At 38.2% G+C, this 19563-nt stretch overlaps 1 protein-coding gene across 1 annotated transcript in view; it reads right to left on the bottom strand.

Annotated features, from left to right (window-relative positions):
* MYH15 (myosin heavy chain 15) overlaps window positions 1–19563 on the bottom strand; it is a 151082-nt gene that overhangs the window by 48759 nt on the left and 82760 nt on the right. Inside the window, exons 27-30 of the mRNA XM_042902997.1 lie at window positions 18677–18767; window positions 16056–16445; window positions 7508–7634; window positions 2626–2744 (exon numbers count right to left, since the gene is read on the bottom strand). Coding sequence (XP_042758931.1) covers window positions 2626–2744; window positions 7508–7634; window positions 16056–16445; window positions 18677–18767 — 727 coding nt within the window. The remainder of the gene's footprint in view (window positions 1–2625; window positions 2745–7507; window positions 7635–16055; window positions 16446–18676; window positions 18768–19563) is intronic.

A 19563-nucleotide genomic window follows, 5' to 3' on the forward strand; every position in this document is an offset into this window, starting at 1 on the left:
TGCTGCCGGTATAACAGGGAAGAGAGTTCTATTTAGGGAAATGCCTGCCTGACTATGTGGGCTTCAGCAATAGGCAGCCCTGGAGTTCAGGAAATAGTGGGGGAGGCAAAGGTAGTAAGAATATTCCCTACCATCTAGGCAATAAGATTTATAGTTAGCCCTATATAAGGTTCAGATGTTATTTGGACTAAAAAGGATCACTGAGATTTGATCCAGCTTTATGTTCACTAATGAAAAAACAAAATATTTTATTTCACATGTAAATCTCTGAAAACTATCTCATCGTTTTAAAACAGCACTATCCAATGGAACTTTTTAAAAAAAATCTTAAGTAGAAAGAGAGAGAGTGAGTGGAGGAGAGGGGCAGACGGAGAGAGGGAGAGAATCTCATGCAGGCTCCATGGAGCTCCACGTGGGGCTCAATCCCACAACCCTGGGATCATGACCTGAGCCAACATCAAGGGTCAGACATTCAACCAACGGAGTCACCCAGGTGCCCCTCCAATAGAACTTTCTGTAGTGATGAAAACACTTTATATGTGTACCATCCAATATGGTAACCATAGCCACATGTGGCTATTAAGCACTCAAAATGCGCTTAGTACAATGTGTGGTCAAAACTGAATTTTAATTTTAATTAATGTAAATTTTAATTTAGACAGCCACCAGTAGTGCCGTAGTGGCTACCATACTTTTTGGACAGCAGAACTCAGTTTAGTGAAAATTTCTGCCATTTATATAGTGGTCTAGTTAACCTAGAGGCATCATTCCCAAGAGATAATCTAGTCGAGTGGAAAGAACCTAGTCTAATGGAGTCCCTGCCAGTCCTCATGGGTCCTCTACACATTAGAAAGAAAGCATCTTCTCAGGTGGAAGCAGCTCTGAGAGCAAAGGCTTAGTTAAAGGCAGCCTCAGCCAGAGGGAAGGGAAGGAGGAGCAACAATACACATCGACCCTGAGAAGGACAGAGGTTTTGAAATCCAATAAAATTGGCTTTAAATTGCCTACCTCTTATATATTTATTGAGCACCTGTTCAAGATATTAGTGTTTACAGAAGTGAGTGAGATGCAGACAAAGTCTTTCCCCTATGGAACCATAAAGGAGTGAGTGGATACACAAAACAAACATATAAACAAGTTAATTTTTTAAAAAAAATGCTGACAGCAGAAAGAAACTAAAACAGAGTGACACAATGTAGAATGTTTGGCTTATTCTCATCATTGCCCAAAGCCCTTGAGGATGGACCTGTACGCAGTGGAAACAGCAGCTAAGAAAGTCCTACGGCAGGAATAATGGTGGTTTGTTTAAGAGGCAGAGAGGCAGCCTGGGTGGCTGGAGGGGAGGAAATGAGAGAAGCAGATGTATGACGCGAGGTCACAGGAGGAAGCTGGAACCAATGCAAAGGGGCCTCATAGGCCAGCTGGAAGCCACTGGGAAGTCAGCCAGAGATCTTCCAAAATATAAATTAAATCATCTCACTACCTGCGTCAATTCCTTTACTGTCTACTACTAGCTGTATGACCTTGGGCATGTTATTTTTCTTCTCAGAACCTTGTTTTTTTCATATAAAAAGATATAAGTCTACCGGTTTCATAGGACTTACATGAAGATTGAAATAACACGAGTGAAGTATCTAGCAGAATGTCTGATGTACAAACCATGGTGGTCATTTAAAAATGTACATATAATATTAGGGCGTCTGGGTGGCTCAGTAGGTTAAGCAACCAACTCTTGATTTGGGGTCAGGTTATGATCTCATGGTTCGTGAGTTCGAACCCTGCGTTGGGCTCTGCACTGATGACATGGAGCCTGCTTGGGATTCTCTCTCTCCCTCTCTGCCCCTCCCCCACTCACTCACCTGAGCATGTGTGCTCTCTCTCTCTCTCTCTCTCAAAATAAACAAACATATAAAAAATAAAAATGTGTATATAATATATAAAACAAGGAGAGTGGAGGGAATAAAATAAAATATTTAAGAATAGAAGTCTATAGTCTCAATGACCTTCACCTCAGAGTAGATGCCTTTGTAGTGAGATTACTAATAAGCGAGGCACTTTGGGGTGTTAGCAACAAGGTGCCTTGAATATGAATGAAGAATTAACTTGAAATAACCAGAGCTCAAAGAATTTCTCTCTCATAGGCTTTCACCTTAAAGAGCCACTTTCACTGGGGTCACCTGCTAGCAACATTATATATCCTCTTAGGAAGAAATGACCACTATGTATAATTTATTGACAACTTAAAAGTAATATTGAAGTAAGTCAGCCTCATTTATTTCATTCTGGTCCTTTATTTAATTTAACCTCTTGGTGCAATTCAGAATCGAAGATCCATAAAGAGCCTTGCTGACTTACTGTTCAAGTAATAATGCAAAATGGAAATACACAGTTTGCTTGCTCTAAATCTGACAAACTAGACAAGTAATTTGAATCACTGAGGAAGATCCTTCAGTGATCAAGGCCCTTCCCAGCACATACAAGGTCCACCATGTTCTTTTTCCCACAACTTCTGAGGCACTTTCCTCTCTTCTTTTGTATGGGAAGATATTGAAACTGCCCCATCAAGCGCTAGTATTTTTTTACACATACAGTCAAGCTACTGGTGAGAAATAATAGATGCATTACTTTGGACTCCTCTTCCAGTTGCCCTTTTAGTTCTTCTATCTGTCGAGTGAGGCTGCTCTTCTCCCTGGAAAGTTGGTTTATCAGAGCCTCCTTTTCTTCCAGCCTCCTTAGGAGCTCTCCTATAGAAAGATTTCACAAAGTAAGTTAATCATGGCCTTCCTCCTCATCCACTATCTCCTCACTTAACTCGTTCACTTGAAGGGCAACCACAATGACTCCTACAACATATTTATAATACTTAAAAAGGTCTGAGAGTTCGGTTATCAGCAGCACCATAGCAATGTTCCATTCCAGGACTCACAAAAGAGCCCTGATAAAGAACTGATTTTTAGCAGTGAGTCTGAGTCAATAACAGGTAATATTAGCTACCATATGTTGAGAATCTTCTATGCAGTAGGTACTACTATCTAGTTAAATTCTCATAACTCCTTGATTATTTCGGTACTTTATTACCCACATTACAGAAGGGAAACCAGGGAGACTTACTTGAATATGATGGAGACACAGACATGCACAGACAGTAGTTGGTGAAGGTAGATTCAAATTAAGCTTTTAACCCTGAAGAACACATTCTTTTAGGCTATGCTCCCTTGTTCATTTTATGTGGCACTACCAATTTCTGGCTATATAATTTCTAGATAATTACAACTTCTTTGCCTCACTTCTAAAATGAGGACAATAAAAAATTGTTAATGGAAATTAAATGAGTATGAATGTGTTTTGTAGACTAATTGCTAAATAAATATTAGAAATAGTCATTAAATAGTAGAGGCTATGACCACGGTGGGGGGGGGGTGGGATTCCATTATACTGTAGTCTACCCTCTCTGATAGACAGACTGATGATAAGACAGAAATGCCTTGGTGATTAGCAACAGTACCAGATGCTGAGCCAATCATGGGCAGAGGCAGTTGCTCCCATAGTGTCATTAGTATAACACTAAAAGCCCCAAATATTTATGACCCCCATATCTCTTGCTATAAACAAGTTCTAAACTTCTCAGCATCCTAAGGAAGCATCTATTTGGGCTAAAGTAGCAGTTCTCAACCTTTTTGGTCTCAGGAACACTCTGTATGCTTAGAATTTATTAGGTGCCCCAAAGAGATTTTGTTTACATGGATTTTATTTTTAAATCTTTTTTTAAACGTTTTTATTTATTTTTGAGACAGAGAGAGACAGAGCATGAACGGGGGAGGGTCACAGAGAGAGGGAGACACAGATTCTGAAACAGGCTCCAGGCTCTGAGCTGTCAGCACAGAGCCCGACGCGGGGCTCGAACTCACGGACTGTGAGATCATGACCTGAGCCGAAGTCGGACACTCAACCGACCAAGCCACCCAGGCGCCCCACATGGATTTTATTTTTAATAGTTGGTGTATTTGAAAAAGAAAAAAACTTAAATATGTATTAATTCATTTTCAAATAATAATAAAAATCTTAGTGATGTGTTAATATGTTAACATAAACAACAATTTTTTAAAGAAAAAAAATTTTTTTCTGTGGTTTTCCAAAACCACAGAAAAGTTAGTGATAAAAATGACATTATTTTACATTTTTAAAAATATCTGCCTTAATAAAAACTAGATTTTCATATTTGTCTCTGAAGTCAATCTATTGTAATACACGGGTTTTATTGAAGTATATGAAGAAAATCCAGCCTGGAAAAGGGAGATGGAGAAGGGAGATGTATTTTACAGTCTTCAGTCTTTTCATTTTTAAAAAAATTTTTCATTGTCTTTTCAGATAATTGTGACTATTATTTGATACAACACCAAAACTCAACAAATAGAAATTTCTCAAGGATTAGTTGCAATGTGTTACTCTGTTACATTAAACTTTATGAGTCCATTTTAAACTTTGAATGGATCTTTCACCCACACATGATTGTATAACATCATGCAGTGGTGATTTGAAAAATATGTGTTCACTGAATTATGCAGATCTTCAAAATGTTGACACATATTCCCTTATACAATATTTAAAACAGCATGTTTGTTAACATCACTAGTGATCTCATCAGAAAAGTCTGAGAATTGAGAGCATCAAGCTCATGATGGCACATACAGGCTTTCAGAATCTGATTTTTGCCTACAACTCCAATTTTATTATTGGCAACAAATAATATCAGTTGTTTTCTTTGAAGTGACAGGCTCACTTTGTTCATTTTTGAGAAAATATCTGCCAAATATTTAAGTCAGAACATAGTTTGTCCTTTCAAAGAAATAAGATACTCCCTGGAAACACCTGCTAGCTCGACACAGAACTTAATCACACATCATACTGCAGAGGGGTAAGGCAGTGATGGGTGAACAAGGTGAAGGGAATTCAGAGCACACATTGTGAGGAGCACTGAGAAATGTATAGAATTGTTCAATCACTGTATTATACAGCTGAAACTAACATAACACTATGTTAACTGTACTGGAATTAAAATTTTTAAAACTTCTTTAAAAAAAACAAAATGGAAGTGCTTTAAGCATACTTCTTTTGTTATCAGAGAGAATATTAAAAAGATATATACTTGGGGTCAGGATGTAATAAGATTGATTTTTATTGCTTTATTAAGGACATTCTTACCTAAAACTGACTCCCCCCCAAAACAACTGTATGTATCACTGAATATAATGATTAATAGTACAGTGCGGTACCACTGTCTTGATGAGTGTCTTGATGAAGCTCAAGTAGTTTTAATTGTCACTGCTTTTGCAGCATCAATATAAATGTCAAAAGAACTAAAAAAAAAAAGCAATCATTTTAACCTCATAAGCCCCCTTCAAGGGTCTTGATGATTGCTGGTGTTCTGTGGACCAAACTGAAAACCTCTGGGTGACAACATCATATTGAAAAGGAGCCTGAAGAAATGCCAATCCACTAGGGGGTTGAGACTAATATATCACGTATCTTATAGAACACATACCTACTTCACATGGCTTAATTGATCACATTTACCACTGACTGGCTTTAAAAGCGGAGTTTGATATGTTGACAGGGCAGGGCATGAGACTAGTGGGTAATGGCAAAAAAGCAACAAAAAATCTAGAGCATAGACCCAGTGAGGGGAAAGGAGGTTTGGATAGGTATGTACTTAAAATTTAATTCACACAAAGCCAAAAGGTGAAAATAAGAATTAAAGGAAGGAAAAAAAAGGTCCTTCATCCTGAGCCGAATTATCGCTTCACACCCACTTTCACTCCACTCACTTACCTAGTAATTTCCTCATCAAAAAATTGAGTAGAAAATTAATGCCAATAACCTAGGGGGAGGTAGGCAGTGCCTATCACGACAATTTTATACAGCACATCATTTAGGGCCAGACATATAAGTATTCTCCAGTCTTGTCACTGGACTGTAGAGTCCACAGACTATGTCCTAAATAGCAGAGAGCAACGTGGGGATTTTATAACAAGGCTAAGTGTCATATACCCTGCTCCCACTATAAGAATCCTAGTCAGTGTCTCTGCTAGAACCAAAAACACTATCTTCTGGGCTTCTAGGTTTATAGTTTTGCCAGCCCATTATAATTTAGCTTTAATTCTAGATTTACTATCTAGAAACAGGTGTCCACTAGCAGAAGGATGTGATACAGTCCAAATGGTCTTTATTCTTTTTGTTAAGTATGTGCCTCTGGGCAAGAATATTGTTTGTTTTCATTGACCTAGGAATTTGAACTCTGGAAATATATTCCTAAAAATAATTCTAATTACAGAGAAACAGCTAGTCACATGCTGTTCACAGCAGAGAAACAAGTCAAGTTCCGAGGCAAGGTTAAGTAAACTATAGTCCCTCTACTTGATGGGTTAGAAGTAGCCATTATAAATGACTAAGTATGAAAGATACAAAAAAAAAAACCTTGTGAAAATTGAAAAAAAGAAAAAAAAACAAAAAAAAATTGCCACAATGTAAAAGATTGGGGGGAAAAAACCATGAAACACAAAAAACTATCAATAGTAGCTGAAAGTACAGAGCAAACCTTGGTACATTTTTCTACTTTTTATTTATCAGGTGTTTGTGCAGCACCAATAAGTGGCAGGCATTATTCTAGATGACTGACATATATCAGTGAATAAAACAAAGCTTACATGAAGCTTACATTCTCACAGATGGAGACAGACAAATAAGCACATTTATCATGTCAAGTATGTCGTTTGTTTGAAGGTATTAAATACTCTAAAAAAAGAAGCAGAGAGTGGTTGAGAGCACTCAAATGTTGCCTTCTCAACAAGGCCTATCCTGACGTCCCCAGATATCTGTTTGATTAACCTTCATCTTCGAGTCTCTGGAGAATTAACAGAGTATTCTGGGCAGAGGAAGAGGCTAGAGCAAGACCCTAGGACGCGAGTGTGCCTGGTGTGTTAAAAACTCAGCCAAGGCAGAATGAGAGAAAGGGAAAGTAGTAGAAGAGGTCAGAGAGATAATGAGGGGTCCAATTATGTGGCCTTTGTAGGCTATTGCATAGACTATAACTTTTACTAAGTATAAAAAAAAGTATGGGTTTATTATTGAAAATTAGAAAAAATGTCTGTTTCAATGAGGTTGACACTATAAAAAGTCATGCCTTACAGGCTGTGTGGACAGCCCCTGTCATCTTTTGATCTTGACAGTTGCTTCCTCCAACTGCGTAGTGCTTTTCTCCTTCCTGAAGGAGAGCTGGGTGGAGCCTCCCAAAGCAGCATGGGGCGGGGGTGGGGGGGGTGGGGGGGGTGGGGGACCTTTACCAGACAAGAGCATGTCCGTGGACAAGGTTAACCCAGAGACTGCATTCCTCCCCTAGAATCTTTAAATACTCACTCAGTTTCAGTAACTGATTCATCATCTCAGGAGTCCCTCCACCAGGCTGCTGGCACCGAGGCTGGCTCACAAATGAAGCAGCACATTTACTTACCATTCTCACTCCGTAGCTTTGTCTTCTGTGCTTTTAGGTCATTTGCCAACTGACTCACTTCATCTAGTTTCACATTTGCTTCATTCAAGCGCTCTTCATACAGACCACAGAGCTTCTCAGAGTTAGCCTAGGGTTGAGAATGAAGAGTTGAACATAGCTCATGGAGTTCCTGCTGAATTAGCTGCATAAGAAAGGGAAAGGATGGTTCCTGGGACCCTTGTGCTCTCTTCTGCTCTGAAGACCACAGCTAACATTTGGAAAACTGTATCTTCTAATTTCATCACACACAGTAAACTTAAGGTCTGGTACTTTAAGGAGCCCAAACTTCTTAGGCTGTAGGTGTCATGGAGAAACCCAATTCCCTGGGTATTGGGACCCTCTCTAGAATTCTTTGCTCTTTTGGAGAAGGAAACATACCAAACACTGATGAAGTACACAGCCACTTTCTGACATTATGTTATATATTTAACTATCTTTCTCTCCCACTAGAATAGGCTTCATGAGAATAGAGATTCTGTTGGATCACAGATACCCCCCCCCCAAGTGCCTAGAATAGTACGTAGTACATACAAGAAGTTCAATAAACAACTGGGAACATGCAAAGGAGAGGGAGGGAACAGGGGAAGCAGGAAAGAAATCCAAAGCGCTGACTAAGCAGTAGAGGAGAAAGTAGGTAGATCTGAGCTGCAATGGCTTAATGGAATTTTGAACTGTCAAAGCAACCGCACCCTCTGGATCACTAAGGCTGAAGGCTCAAGGTAACCCTGTTGGGTTAACACTCAATTCTAAACTCCAGCTTCTCAGAATGGGTATCTTATTCTTGGAGAAAGGGATATGCCATTTGGCCGTTGTACCTCCACCTGTTTAAATAACCAACCTAACCATCAGATTTTTGCCACACTCTGAAAGGAAATGATAGGACTTTGAGACTCAAGATTCTAAAATAGGACCAAGAACTGTCAGATGTATAATGGTTGTGTCACTTTACCTAGCTGTAATTTGCATCCTTGCTATTAATATGGTCAGAAAGGACATTGGTGGTTCTAGAGATCCATAGTTCCATAGGTAGCTGTTTTTGTGTTTTGCTCTTTACATGTATTAAGTCTCATTCAATACAACAGTCCCATGGGATCTTTGTTTTTACAATGAGTTTTATGGAAAAGGAAGAATTAAGACAACAAAGAAGGGATCACACCAATGGCATTCCAAGAAAATGGTGATACATGTGAAATCTGGTGGTAAGCCTAATATTCTGAATATTAACATAATTTGTATGATGTAGCAATGACCAAAGATGAGGAACATTTTTAAGATGTCAGGTTTAGTCCTCTGGGAAACTCCTGAATCTACAAAAACCTTGGAGACCTCCAGCTAGAGCCAACTCTGTGTGAAGATTGCTCTCTTCAAGCTTACACTAGTGACTATTCTAAACCCCCAGTGAAAAACTACTAGATTACATCTTCTTATATTCCCAAGGCAGTGTATGGTGCTGGACACAAAATAGGTATTTAACATATGTCTAAGACAATCAAATTACTGCCTTAGTGAGAGACTGGCCAACATGCCCACTGAAGTTTACTTAGAGGTCACATTCAAGCTTTCCTTATAATCCCCAACCCCCAAATTTATTTTTTAGCTTGGTGAAGATATTATCCACTGATTAGGAAACCAGTGAAGAGCCAAATCAGGTGCATGCCCATTTGGAGGCTTATAAGGAATGTCATGTAGTTCAAGCTCAAAGATGTTCCATAGCACACCCAGGCTTGCTGGTGAGTATGCAGCCAAACTTGGCAGAGATTCAATGACCAGCTTCTCATACAATGCCATCAGCATCATGTAGGATAGAGCACTGATGTTAAGTGTCAGGCACATTCAGTTATCCATACTCTCCACTTACTACTTTAAAAAGGCTGTAGTATTGATAAATGTAACAGTCTTCAGATGGTCGGAAATGTCTACTTATATTTCATATGTTGAATAGGTTTGCTCTCACTCCTAAAAGCAATTTTACAAAGTTGGCACACTGATTTTTTTCAACAAAATATCCCTTAAAAGTTCAGATTGACTCTTTTCTATAAACGAGAAGACAGAATCAGAAAGGCTAAACATCTGGTCCAAATTCACAGAGCTAGTGAGTATTAGAATTAAGATTTGAACTGATAACTGCCTGTACAGAGGCAAAAAAAAAAAAAAAAAAAAGCCAAAACTAGACTCCTAAGTATCTGTTATATGAAGTAGTAATAACAAAGGGAATGTTACATTGACATCCAGTTGGCTCATATTGTCATGAGTCCTGAGTGCCAGAGGAAACAGGATAAAAATATGGTAACTATGTAAACCATCTTTATTTTATGTTGTCTCCAATAATAAATGACCCATTAACTGGGCCAGGAAGAAGACATCCAGGTGTGAGAAATAGCACTTCTGTTTATGGCCCTGAATATTCTATGCTATGCATCTGTTTGCTGAGGGTGAAAGAACACAGAGCTCTATAAGACAACTTAGTCAATGGTGTGTGGAAATGGCTAGCAAAGGAGCCAGAGAATCCCCAGTTTTTAAGAGACTCCTGTGTAGTAAAGCCCAGCTGGGCTGTGCATATCTGCAGAGCATGCAGCCACCTGGGCAGACAGAAAAGGCATGCGCTCTGAGGCATAGCTTCAAATGGTAGGTATTGATGGGCCATGTTAACCATTGGCGTAGCGTTTTCTACTTACAATGTATTTTTATAAGCAGGATCTGCAAAAGACAATGAAATTATTTATCTAAAGATAGTCTTTACAGGGTATATCATTCAAATGGTTGTACCTTCAAAAGAATGCATAAATATAGGCATTAATTTTGATACTAGGAAAGAAAAGGTTAATGGAATAATGTACATTCATCTTATAGCTGATTCTTAAAATGCTGCCTAAAAATGCTGTCTCCCAGAAATGCAGGAACCAATGGGAATTCAAAATAATCAAGATAATTGTGAGATTGACTATAACTTCTAAATTTCCCTGGGCTTCTCTGTCAGCATAATATGCTTTTTGAAAATGCTTCAGTTTCCACTGTACCACTGAGTATTGGCATTCCTGGCATTATAATTCAGAAAAAGATGAAATAAACAGTTCAAGAAAAATTTCAGTATAATATATATGCCTATGAGAATGAACATAATCAATTTATCCCACCAGGAAATATTTAAGGTAGCAGCACAATGTGGCCACACACCAACATAAACAGAATTTGGAGTCAAGGCCCATCTCTGCCATAATTGTATGACCTTGGATAGTCACTGAATCTGTGTGCCACAGAATTCCCAAAAGGCATATATAAAAGTTAATGCTAGTACTTGAGTATACAGGTTATGCATATCATGTAGTAAACATGAGTAAAATAAGACCTAGTTTCTGCCCTAGAGATGCTTTCTATTTAAGCAAAGTTAAAAGACTATATAATGCAGCAATACAAGAGGGATCCCAAAAGTGCTATAGTAATTCTGAAACAGATAAAGTTTTAATATGGGAAGTTGAACTTGAGCATTCCAGGGAGAGGGCTTAGTTTGGAAAAGGCACATTGGTGGGAAAAGATATTTGGTGAAAGGCAAGCATGTTAGCTTGGCTGAAATGGAAGGTCCATGAAGCAGTAATGGAATCTAAAATTGGCAGGGCAGATTGGGTCAGATCACAGGCCATAGGGTACCTTGAAAAGCAGCAATTTGGAGTTCACTGTTAAGCAGGGACATGACTCTATAAAGCCATGTCTAGAAATATTCATATGGATACTATATGTGATAGATTGAGAAAAGAAAAACTAGAAGCAAAAAAATAATAATAATTTAGGAAACCACATTAATAGTCAGTTAAAAGGTAATGAAAGTCCTACCTGTGTGTGGGTATGGAATGGAAAACTGTAAGACAGTGAAGAATTGACCTGCTGCAAGAATTGATTGGAAAGCAAAGAACAAGGGAGGAAACACATAATCAATTACAGGCTTTAAGCCTGGGTGATGGGAAGAAACAGGGTGTCAGTGACAGAAATGTCCAGAAGAAACACTAGATTCAGAAGAAGGTGATAAATTTGGTTTTAGACATGCTAATCTGAGTAAAGGAAGACATTACTGATCTTTGAAAAAAACAATTTAAGAGAATACTTTTAAGTAATGTAGGGGAAAGAAAAGACACTGAGGGAGTTATAGGAGTGAGGAGGTAGTGAGTGCTAGTGGGTGGTGGGTACTAGTCTCCAAAGATGACTCCCCAGTGAGCCATACCCTCTGGTATTCATACCTTTGTGTAGACCCCTACCTGTGACTTATAACTGAATCACTCCACTGCATTGTAAGTCTGCCTCACAAGAATTGTTGCAGCTTCTGCCTTGGTCTCTTGTAATACTTGCTTTTGTTCCCTAAATTGCCTTGTAAGAAGTCCAAGTCCTCTGTGGCTGCCATGCTGTGAGGAAACCCAAACTAGGCACATGGTGAGAGAGATTTCCATCTAGCCTCCAGCTGTTCTGGTTGTCCCAGCTCAGGAGCCAGACATGGGAATGAATAAACTTTCAGATGACTCCAGTCTCAACTGCCATCTGAGCTAAGCCAGTCAACCCCAGAACCAAGGGAGATGATAATAAATTGCTATTTCAAGCTACAAGGTTTAGGGATGATTTGTTATACAGCAATAGATAAATAGAACAATACTCTTTGGTCAAGGAGACAGATTAAGGCAGATATAGATAGACCTTGCTTTCCTTCTCCTAGTGTCTGAGGAAAAGTCTTTTTTATTTTGGTTTGTTTTGCAATGGGTGAGTAATGGTTATGTGGAAAAATATTTTATTCTTTGGGACAAGAAGGAAAGAAATGGATGAGTGTAAGAAAAATATAAGGTGAAGAGAGAAGTTATACTGAATGGTCTTGATTTTATCAGTTAGGTCTTACCATTTATTGAAAAGGATTTAGAAAGTCAGGGTTAGAATCTGAGGGAGGATTTTGTTTAAAATAAAACAGAAGGTGAATTAGAAGAATAAAGAACTTCTGAGCAGCAATGAAATTCTAGAGGAAATTGGAAAGTAGGAAATTCATACCTAATTAGTATGGATTTATGGTGAACCTATCAACAGTTTTATGACTATGACTTCCTACTAAGATATGCAGAAACAGAAGAATTCCTGAGAATAAACAAGAGGCAGAGAAAATTATAAAGAGTAAGGACTTCTAGAGTCTCATTTGGGCTGAGGAAAGCAAATGAAGCCTACAGGGCATGGAGAACGCATGCTTTCATTGCTGAGAGAAAGATGAGTCCATATAAAAGGCAGAATACAGATGAGATAGAGGAGAGAGGACTTAAATCCTTACTAGATTTATATTCTAAGATAATTGGCAGGAAGAGTGGAGAGAAAGAGAAGGAAAAGCAGGATGTTTGTGTTTCTTTCTACCCAATGTGGTTTTTTAAAGGGAATTAAGGCTAAATATTTTAGGAGTCACTCAGTATCTCTGAAGAAATGCTGCATTTTTCTGGCCATGGTCCATGAAAGTTGAGCTTTATTGTTGGTTTGTCTCTTTCCCAGATAACTTCCCAAATTCTGCTCACAAGGAGAATGTGACACTGGCTATAGTCATACCTTGGAGATGTTGTGGAGTCAGTTCCAGACAAGTGCAATAAAGGTAGTATCACAATAAAGTGAGTCAGTGAAGTTTTTGGTTTCCCAGTGCACACAAAAGTTATATTTACCCTATACTGTAGTCTATTAACTGCACATTAGCATTATGTCTTTAAAAGAGCAATGTGTATGCCATAATTTAAAATACTTTATTGTTAAAAAATGCTAACCATCATCCGAGCTTTCAATGAGTCATAATCTTTTTGTTGGCGGAGGGTCTTGGCCTCAACGTTGATGGCTGCTGACTGACCAGGCTGCTAGTTGCTGAAGGCTAGGGTGGCTGTAGCAATTTCTGAGAATAAGACAACAATGGTTTTGACACATCATTTGACTCTTCCTTTCATAAATGATTTCTGTGTAGCTTGTGATGCTGCTCGATAGCATTTTACCCACAGAACCTCCTTCAGAATTGGAGTCAATCCTCTCAAACCCTGCTGCTGCTTGATCAACTAAGTTTACATCATATTCTAAATCCTTTGTTGTCATTTCAATAACCTTCACAGCATCTTCACCAGGAGTAGGTTCCATCTCAAGAAACCACTTTCTTTGCTCATCCATAGGAAGCAACTCCTCATCTGTTAAAGTTGTATCATGAGATTGCAGCAATTCAGGTGCATCTTCAGGCTCCACTTCTAATTCCAGTTCTCTTGCTTTTTCTACCACATCTTCAGTTACTTCCTCCAGTGGAACCTTGAACCTTTCAAAGTTATCCGGAAGGATTGGAACCAACTTCTTCGAAACTCCTGCTAATGTTTGGCCTCTTCCTGTGAATCATGAATGTTTTGAATCTAGAATGGCGAATGCTTTGCAGAAGGTTTTCAATATACTTTGCCCAGACCCACCAGAAGAATCACTATCTGTGGCAGCTATAGACCTACAAAATGTATTTCTTAAATCATGAGATTTGAAAGTCAAAATGACTCTTTGATCCATGGGCTGTAGGATGAATGTTGTGTTAGCAGGCATGAAGACAACATGAATCTTCTTGTATATCTTCATCAGAGTTTTTCAGTGACCAGGTGCATTGTCAACGAGTAGTACTACTTTGAAAGGAATCTTCTTTTCTGAGCAGATCTCAACAGTGGACTTTAAATACGTGTCGTCATCCAGACTTTGTTGTTCCATTTCTAAAGCACAGGCAAAGTACATTTAGCATGATTCTTAAGGGCCCTAGGGTTTTCACAATGGTAAGTGGGCACTGGCTTCAATTTTAGCTCCTAACAGGAGTTAGCCTGTCCTTTGAAGCCAGGCATTGCCTTCTCCTCCCTAGTTATGAAAGTCCTAGATGGAATCTTCTTCCAACAGAAGACTGTCTACATTGAAAATCTGTATTTAGTGTAGCCACCTTCATGAAGTATCTTATCTAGATCTGCTAGTAAATTTGCTGCAGTTTCTACACCAGCACTTGCTGTTTCACCTTGCACTTTTATTTTATAGGGACTGCTTCTTTCCTTAAACATCATGAACCAATCTCTGCTAGTTTCAGACATGTCCTGCAGCTTCCTCACCTCTCTCAGCCTTCACAGAATTAAAGAGAGTTAGGCTTTTGCTCTGGATTAGGCTTTGGCTTAAGGCAATGCTGTAGTTGGCTTGATCTCTTATCCAGACCACTCAAACTTTCTCCATTATCAGCAATAAGGCTATTTCACTTGCTTATAATTCATGTGCTCACTGAAGTAGCACTTTTAATTTCCTTCAAGAATCTTTCCTGTGCATTCACAACTTGGCTAGCCATTTAGCACAAGAGGCCTAGCTAGCTCTCAGCCAGTCTTGGCTTCCAACGTGCCTTCCTCACTAAGCTTAATCATTTCTAGCTTTTGATTTAAAGTAAGAGATGTACAACTCTTCCCATCACTTGAACACTTAGAAGGCATTGTAGGGTTATTAATTGGCCTAATTTCAATATTGTTGTGTTTCAGGGAATAGAGAGGCCTTAGGAGAGGGGGAGAGAGATAGGAGAATAGCCAGTTGGTGGAACAGTCAGAACACACACACTTATCAAGTAAATCTGCTGTCTTATATGGGCATGGTTCTTGGCACTCCCAAATAATTATAATAGTCACATCACAGATGACTGATCACGGATCACCATAATAAATATGATAATAATGAAAAAGTTTTAAATGTTGTGAGAATTACTAAACCGTGCCACAGAGGCATGGAGTGAACATATGCTGTTGCATCAATGGCACCGATAGACTTCCTCAGGGTTGCCACAAACCTTCAATTGTAAAAACCACAACATCTGTGAAGCACAATAAAGCAAAGGTCGGTAAAATGAGGGAGGCCTCTATTTGTTCTGCTTAACCTAAACTAAGCCCCCTCTCAACTACCAGAAGATAGGATGGCCATTACCTGTGATCTGATACTAGTCATTTGATATGAGAGCTTATACTATATGGATTAGTGGTCTAGGTGAAGAAAGAATACATGGTGAAACTTCCTTCTCATGCTGGCTGGTTAAAGAGATGCCAGAGAACATGAAGGAGAAAAAAGTCTCTCCCCTTAGCAAAGTTCTTTGCGTCCACCATTCATCAAGACAGACCCAAGCGTATCTGAGCCACCCCCGAGGTGTGCTCCCAACGCAAAGCCATCCTTCAAGAGAGACACACGACTCACATAGCTAGTGGCTTCACTTTCTAGCCTACTTACTTATGTCATCATCAGAAAGACCCACAAGAAACATGGCCTGGAACTCCAATTAAACCAGAAGCTACTGTCAGGCTACAGTCAGGTAATAGCCATGTGACCTTAACAACGCGCACTGAGCTTAAGCCTGATCTAGTCAATGTAAAGAAATACAGCCTCCGTTAGCAAATATCTCAAGTCACCAATCCAGTTTATTTTTCTTTTCCTTTGCCTCCCCTACCTACTTCCATGTCCTGAAGTCCATAAGGTAGACGAGGATGCTTACCTTAGCTCTGGTCATCTGCTCAACATTGGTCAGGAGGTCACCCACTTCTAGCTGTAAGTCACTCTTGTCTTTTTCCAATTTCTGCTTGACCTGTTGTAGATTTTCTAGCCGGCCCTGGAGCTCAGACAAGCTGTCTGCATGTCTCTTCTTCAAAGAGGCAGAAGTTGCCTCAAAGTGCAGTGTGGCCTTTTCCATGTCTTGACGAAGCTTCTGGAATTTTGTTTCCTGTTTCTTCATTATGTCTAGCTGAGCCAAACGGGTGCCTCCTGCCTCCTCCAGCCTTTCATTCAAGTCTTCCAGTTCTTGTGTGAGGTCAGCTCTCTCCCTCTCCATCTTGGCTCGAGTGGTCCTTTCAGTTTCCAGTTCCCTTTTCAAATCCTGTATCTGATTCTGCAGCAATAAATAATTTTGGCTTTTACTAAGCACTTGTAGCATATTTTATATTCAAGAGCTTTACTGTATTTTTTAAAACTGTATCAAAACTAAGAAAAGTCATGTAATACCTTTGGTTTTAATACATAGAAATTAAATGATTTTCCCCAAATCACTACAAAGACCAGAGTTCAAATGTGCCCTTCCTCCAGATCTCCCAGCCCTTGTTGATGAGCAACTTCATTAAATTCTATACGTGGAGGAGAAACTACAGTAAAGAGGACTTTCCAAAAGAAGAGGAAACACCTTTCATAGAACAAGAAAAAAAAAAATTTCAAGAGCTTAATAAAAACTAACATGATGAATTTTATACACAATACCTCACGCATCTGGGATTCATTTACCAATCTCAATTATTGGGATCTTGGGCAAATATCTGATGAATCAAAAAAATATCTGAGTTCAAGCAACTTACTCATAAGAAACAGCATCAATTTAATTTCACACACAGTTCTGCCAAACTTGGTTACTTGGTTTCTTGGTCTGCAGGTGATTTCAAGCACCAGGAGATCCGAAGTAACGAATTAAAATGGGTGGAGGAATGGGGAGTGCTACGGTGAGTAGTAATCTGATACCATTAGAGGCAGAATTATTAGATAAAGGAAATTAGTGACAAGAACTCTCAGAGCCCCAAACTCTTGTAGTGTGAGGGCAAATAGCTCTACAAATCTTGATAGCATCATTATAGTACAGCACAGGAAAGCCACTGATGTTCAATAACATTACCTTAAATAATTAGGCATAGGTTAGGATGGGAGTGGAAAAGGATAGTATCTAGTTTAGAGCATGTTTCCTTTCCTTTAAATTAGAGTACCATGGTTTCGAGGATGCCGATTTCTAGATCATGCCAATATGTAGGCTACCAGATCTGTAGATGAGTTGGGACAGAGAAGGCGCTAAAAAATTTGTGATTTCCACACCCAAGTAAACGTGATCCCCTTCCAACTAGTTATTCTGGGATCCAATACCTTTGTCCCAAACAATACTATCATTAAAACAAACATTTCTAGAACATTTCTTCAGAAATAATCTTTAGAGCATTAAAAAAAAATTGTTTTAATGTTTATTCATTTTTTGAGAGACAGAGCATGAGTTGGGGAGGGGCAAGGAGAGAGGGAGACAGAATCCAAAGCAAACTCCAGGCTCTGAACTGACAGCACAGAGCCTGACGCGGGGCTTGAACCCACAAACCAGGAGATCATGACCTGAGCCAAAGTTGGACACTTAACCGACTGAGCCACCCAGGCACCCCTAAAGCATTTTTTTTAAATCATGAAGGTAAGAGAATTTGTCTTTTGGATAAATTGAAATTTTTGAGTCTTTTTATTTTGGATAAAGTCAAGTATCATTTGAAGACAAGCCTGGTGAATATGATAGATAATCGCTTGGAGATTAATATTGTGTTTGAAATCATGCCTATAAATCAGTGAGACTGTTTTTCTTATTTGGTTTAAAATGTCTCAGAAAATAATTATCAGAAAGAGGCTCAAAATTATTTTGAGTAATGGTTACATTACTGAGATAAATATTTAGCTCCAAAGGAAAAACATCTATCATACAGATGTATATGCATACAGCATATGTGAGGAGTTACATATATGTGTGTATGTGTATATATCCATTCATACTTATATTATTTTATAACATGGTCAAATAGTGTAAAACAGCCACATGGTCTAAAACTTATAAATAGCATCCCATTACCAAATAATGTTTTGAGACTACGAGTAGGTAAAAAACAGATTTTCAGCACAGAAATAGAATTGTTTTCTAATCACAAAAACTAATCATCATAAAAAATTAAATTGCTAACACTGAATGCTTACCACAGATCAAGCACTATGCTTACCACTTAAATGTACTGTTGCATTTAATAATATTAGCTCAAAGGCTGTCAGGAAGATTAATAACTGAAAAAAATACGTATCTAGGATTTTAGCACAATGTTTGGTTCACCACAAATATTCGACAAATTACGTGTTTTTATTATGGTAAGAAAATCTAAGCTTAAGAGGTAATTTTTCCAAGTCACTTATCTGTGGAATGTGGCAGTTTTCCTTCTTAACCACTGCTCTTTTCTGCTTCTGTCCATGGTTGCCTCAGGGTATGGGTACCTTGGCAAAGCATTTGTCATTAAAGTACCAATTATTACCCATGAATCTACATATAGCTACATGAGAAATGATTACCTGAAGCTCTTTAACCATGTTCTGAAGCTGAGCCACCAGGCCTTTCTCCTTCTCCACCTTTGAACTCATCTGATTCATTTCTAGTTCTTTCCTGTAAGGGAAAAATGCATCAAATAGAATTTCTTAGGTGATAACATTTGACTTAAATATTTTAAAAATTATAATAATAACACATGAAATTATTCTCTTATAAAAATTCAACTACTACATCTATATCTGAAGTCTCCTTGGCTCTCACACCCAATCTTTGTTCCTTCCCAAGAGGTAACCACCATTATCAATTTGGTATGAATCCTTCCAGACATTTTTTCTAAGTATTGACATGCATTTGTGTTTACATATAGGTAGAAATAGTTTCATTTTCTCTACTGTGAAAGGTATAATATGTAATATTAACTATAAATATAATTAAATATATAAATAAATAAAATAATATAAATAATTAATAATATAGTATATTATTATATACAATTAATATAATATTATAACATATTATAATATATAATTAATAATATAAATAAATATATAATTAAATATAAATGTAAATATAAATAATTTGTATTTATAGTTCCATAACTTATTTTTAACCCAATAACACATTTGAGTTTTTTTTCATGTTGGCCCATACATTACTTCATTTTAAAAATTAACTGTGACATACTATTCCATAATTTAGACATCCTGTAGTTGATTTATCCACTTCCCCATTAATAAGCCCTTAGGTTTTCCCCAATATTTTCCTTCTGTAAATGACACTGTTCATAACCATGCCCCCTTGTGCACATGTGAGTGTTTCCTTAGATACAGAGTAGGGAATTCCCTGGGTCAGGTATAAGTGTGTGCTTAAAAATACATAACCCTGCCCTTTGCCCTTCAGTAGCAGTGTG

This window comes from Panthera leo, chromosome C2, assembly GCF_018350215.1.
Source record: "Panthera leo isolate Ple1 chromosome C2, P.leo_Ple1_pat1.1, whole genome shotgun sequence".
Classification (NCBI taxonomy): Eukaryota; Metazoa; Chordata; class Mammalia; order Carnivora; family Felidae; genus Panthera; species Panthera leo.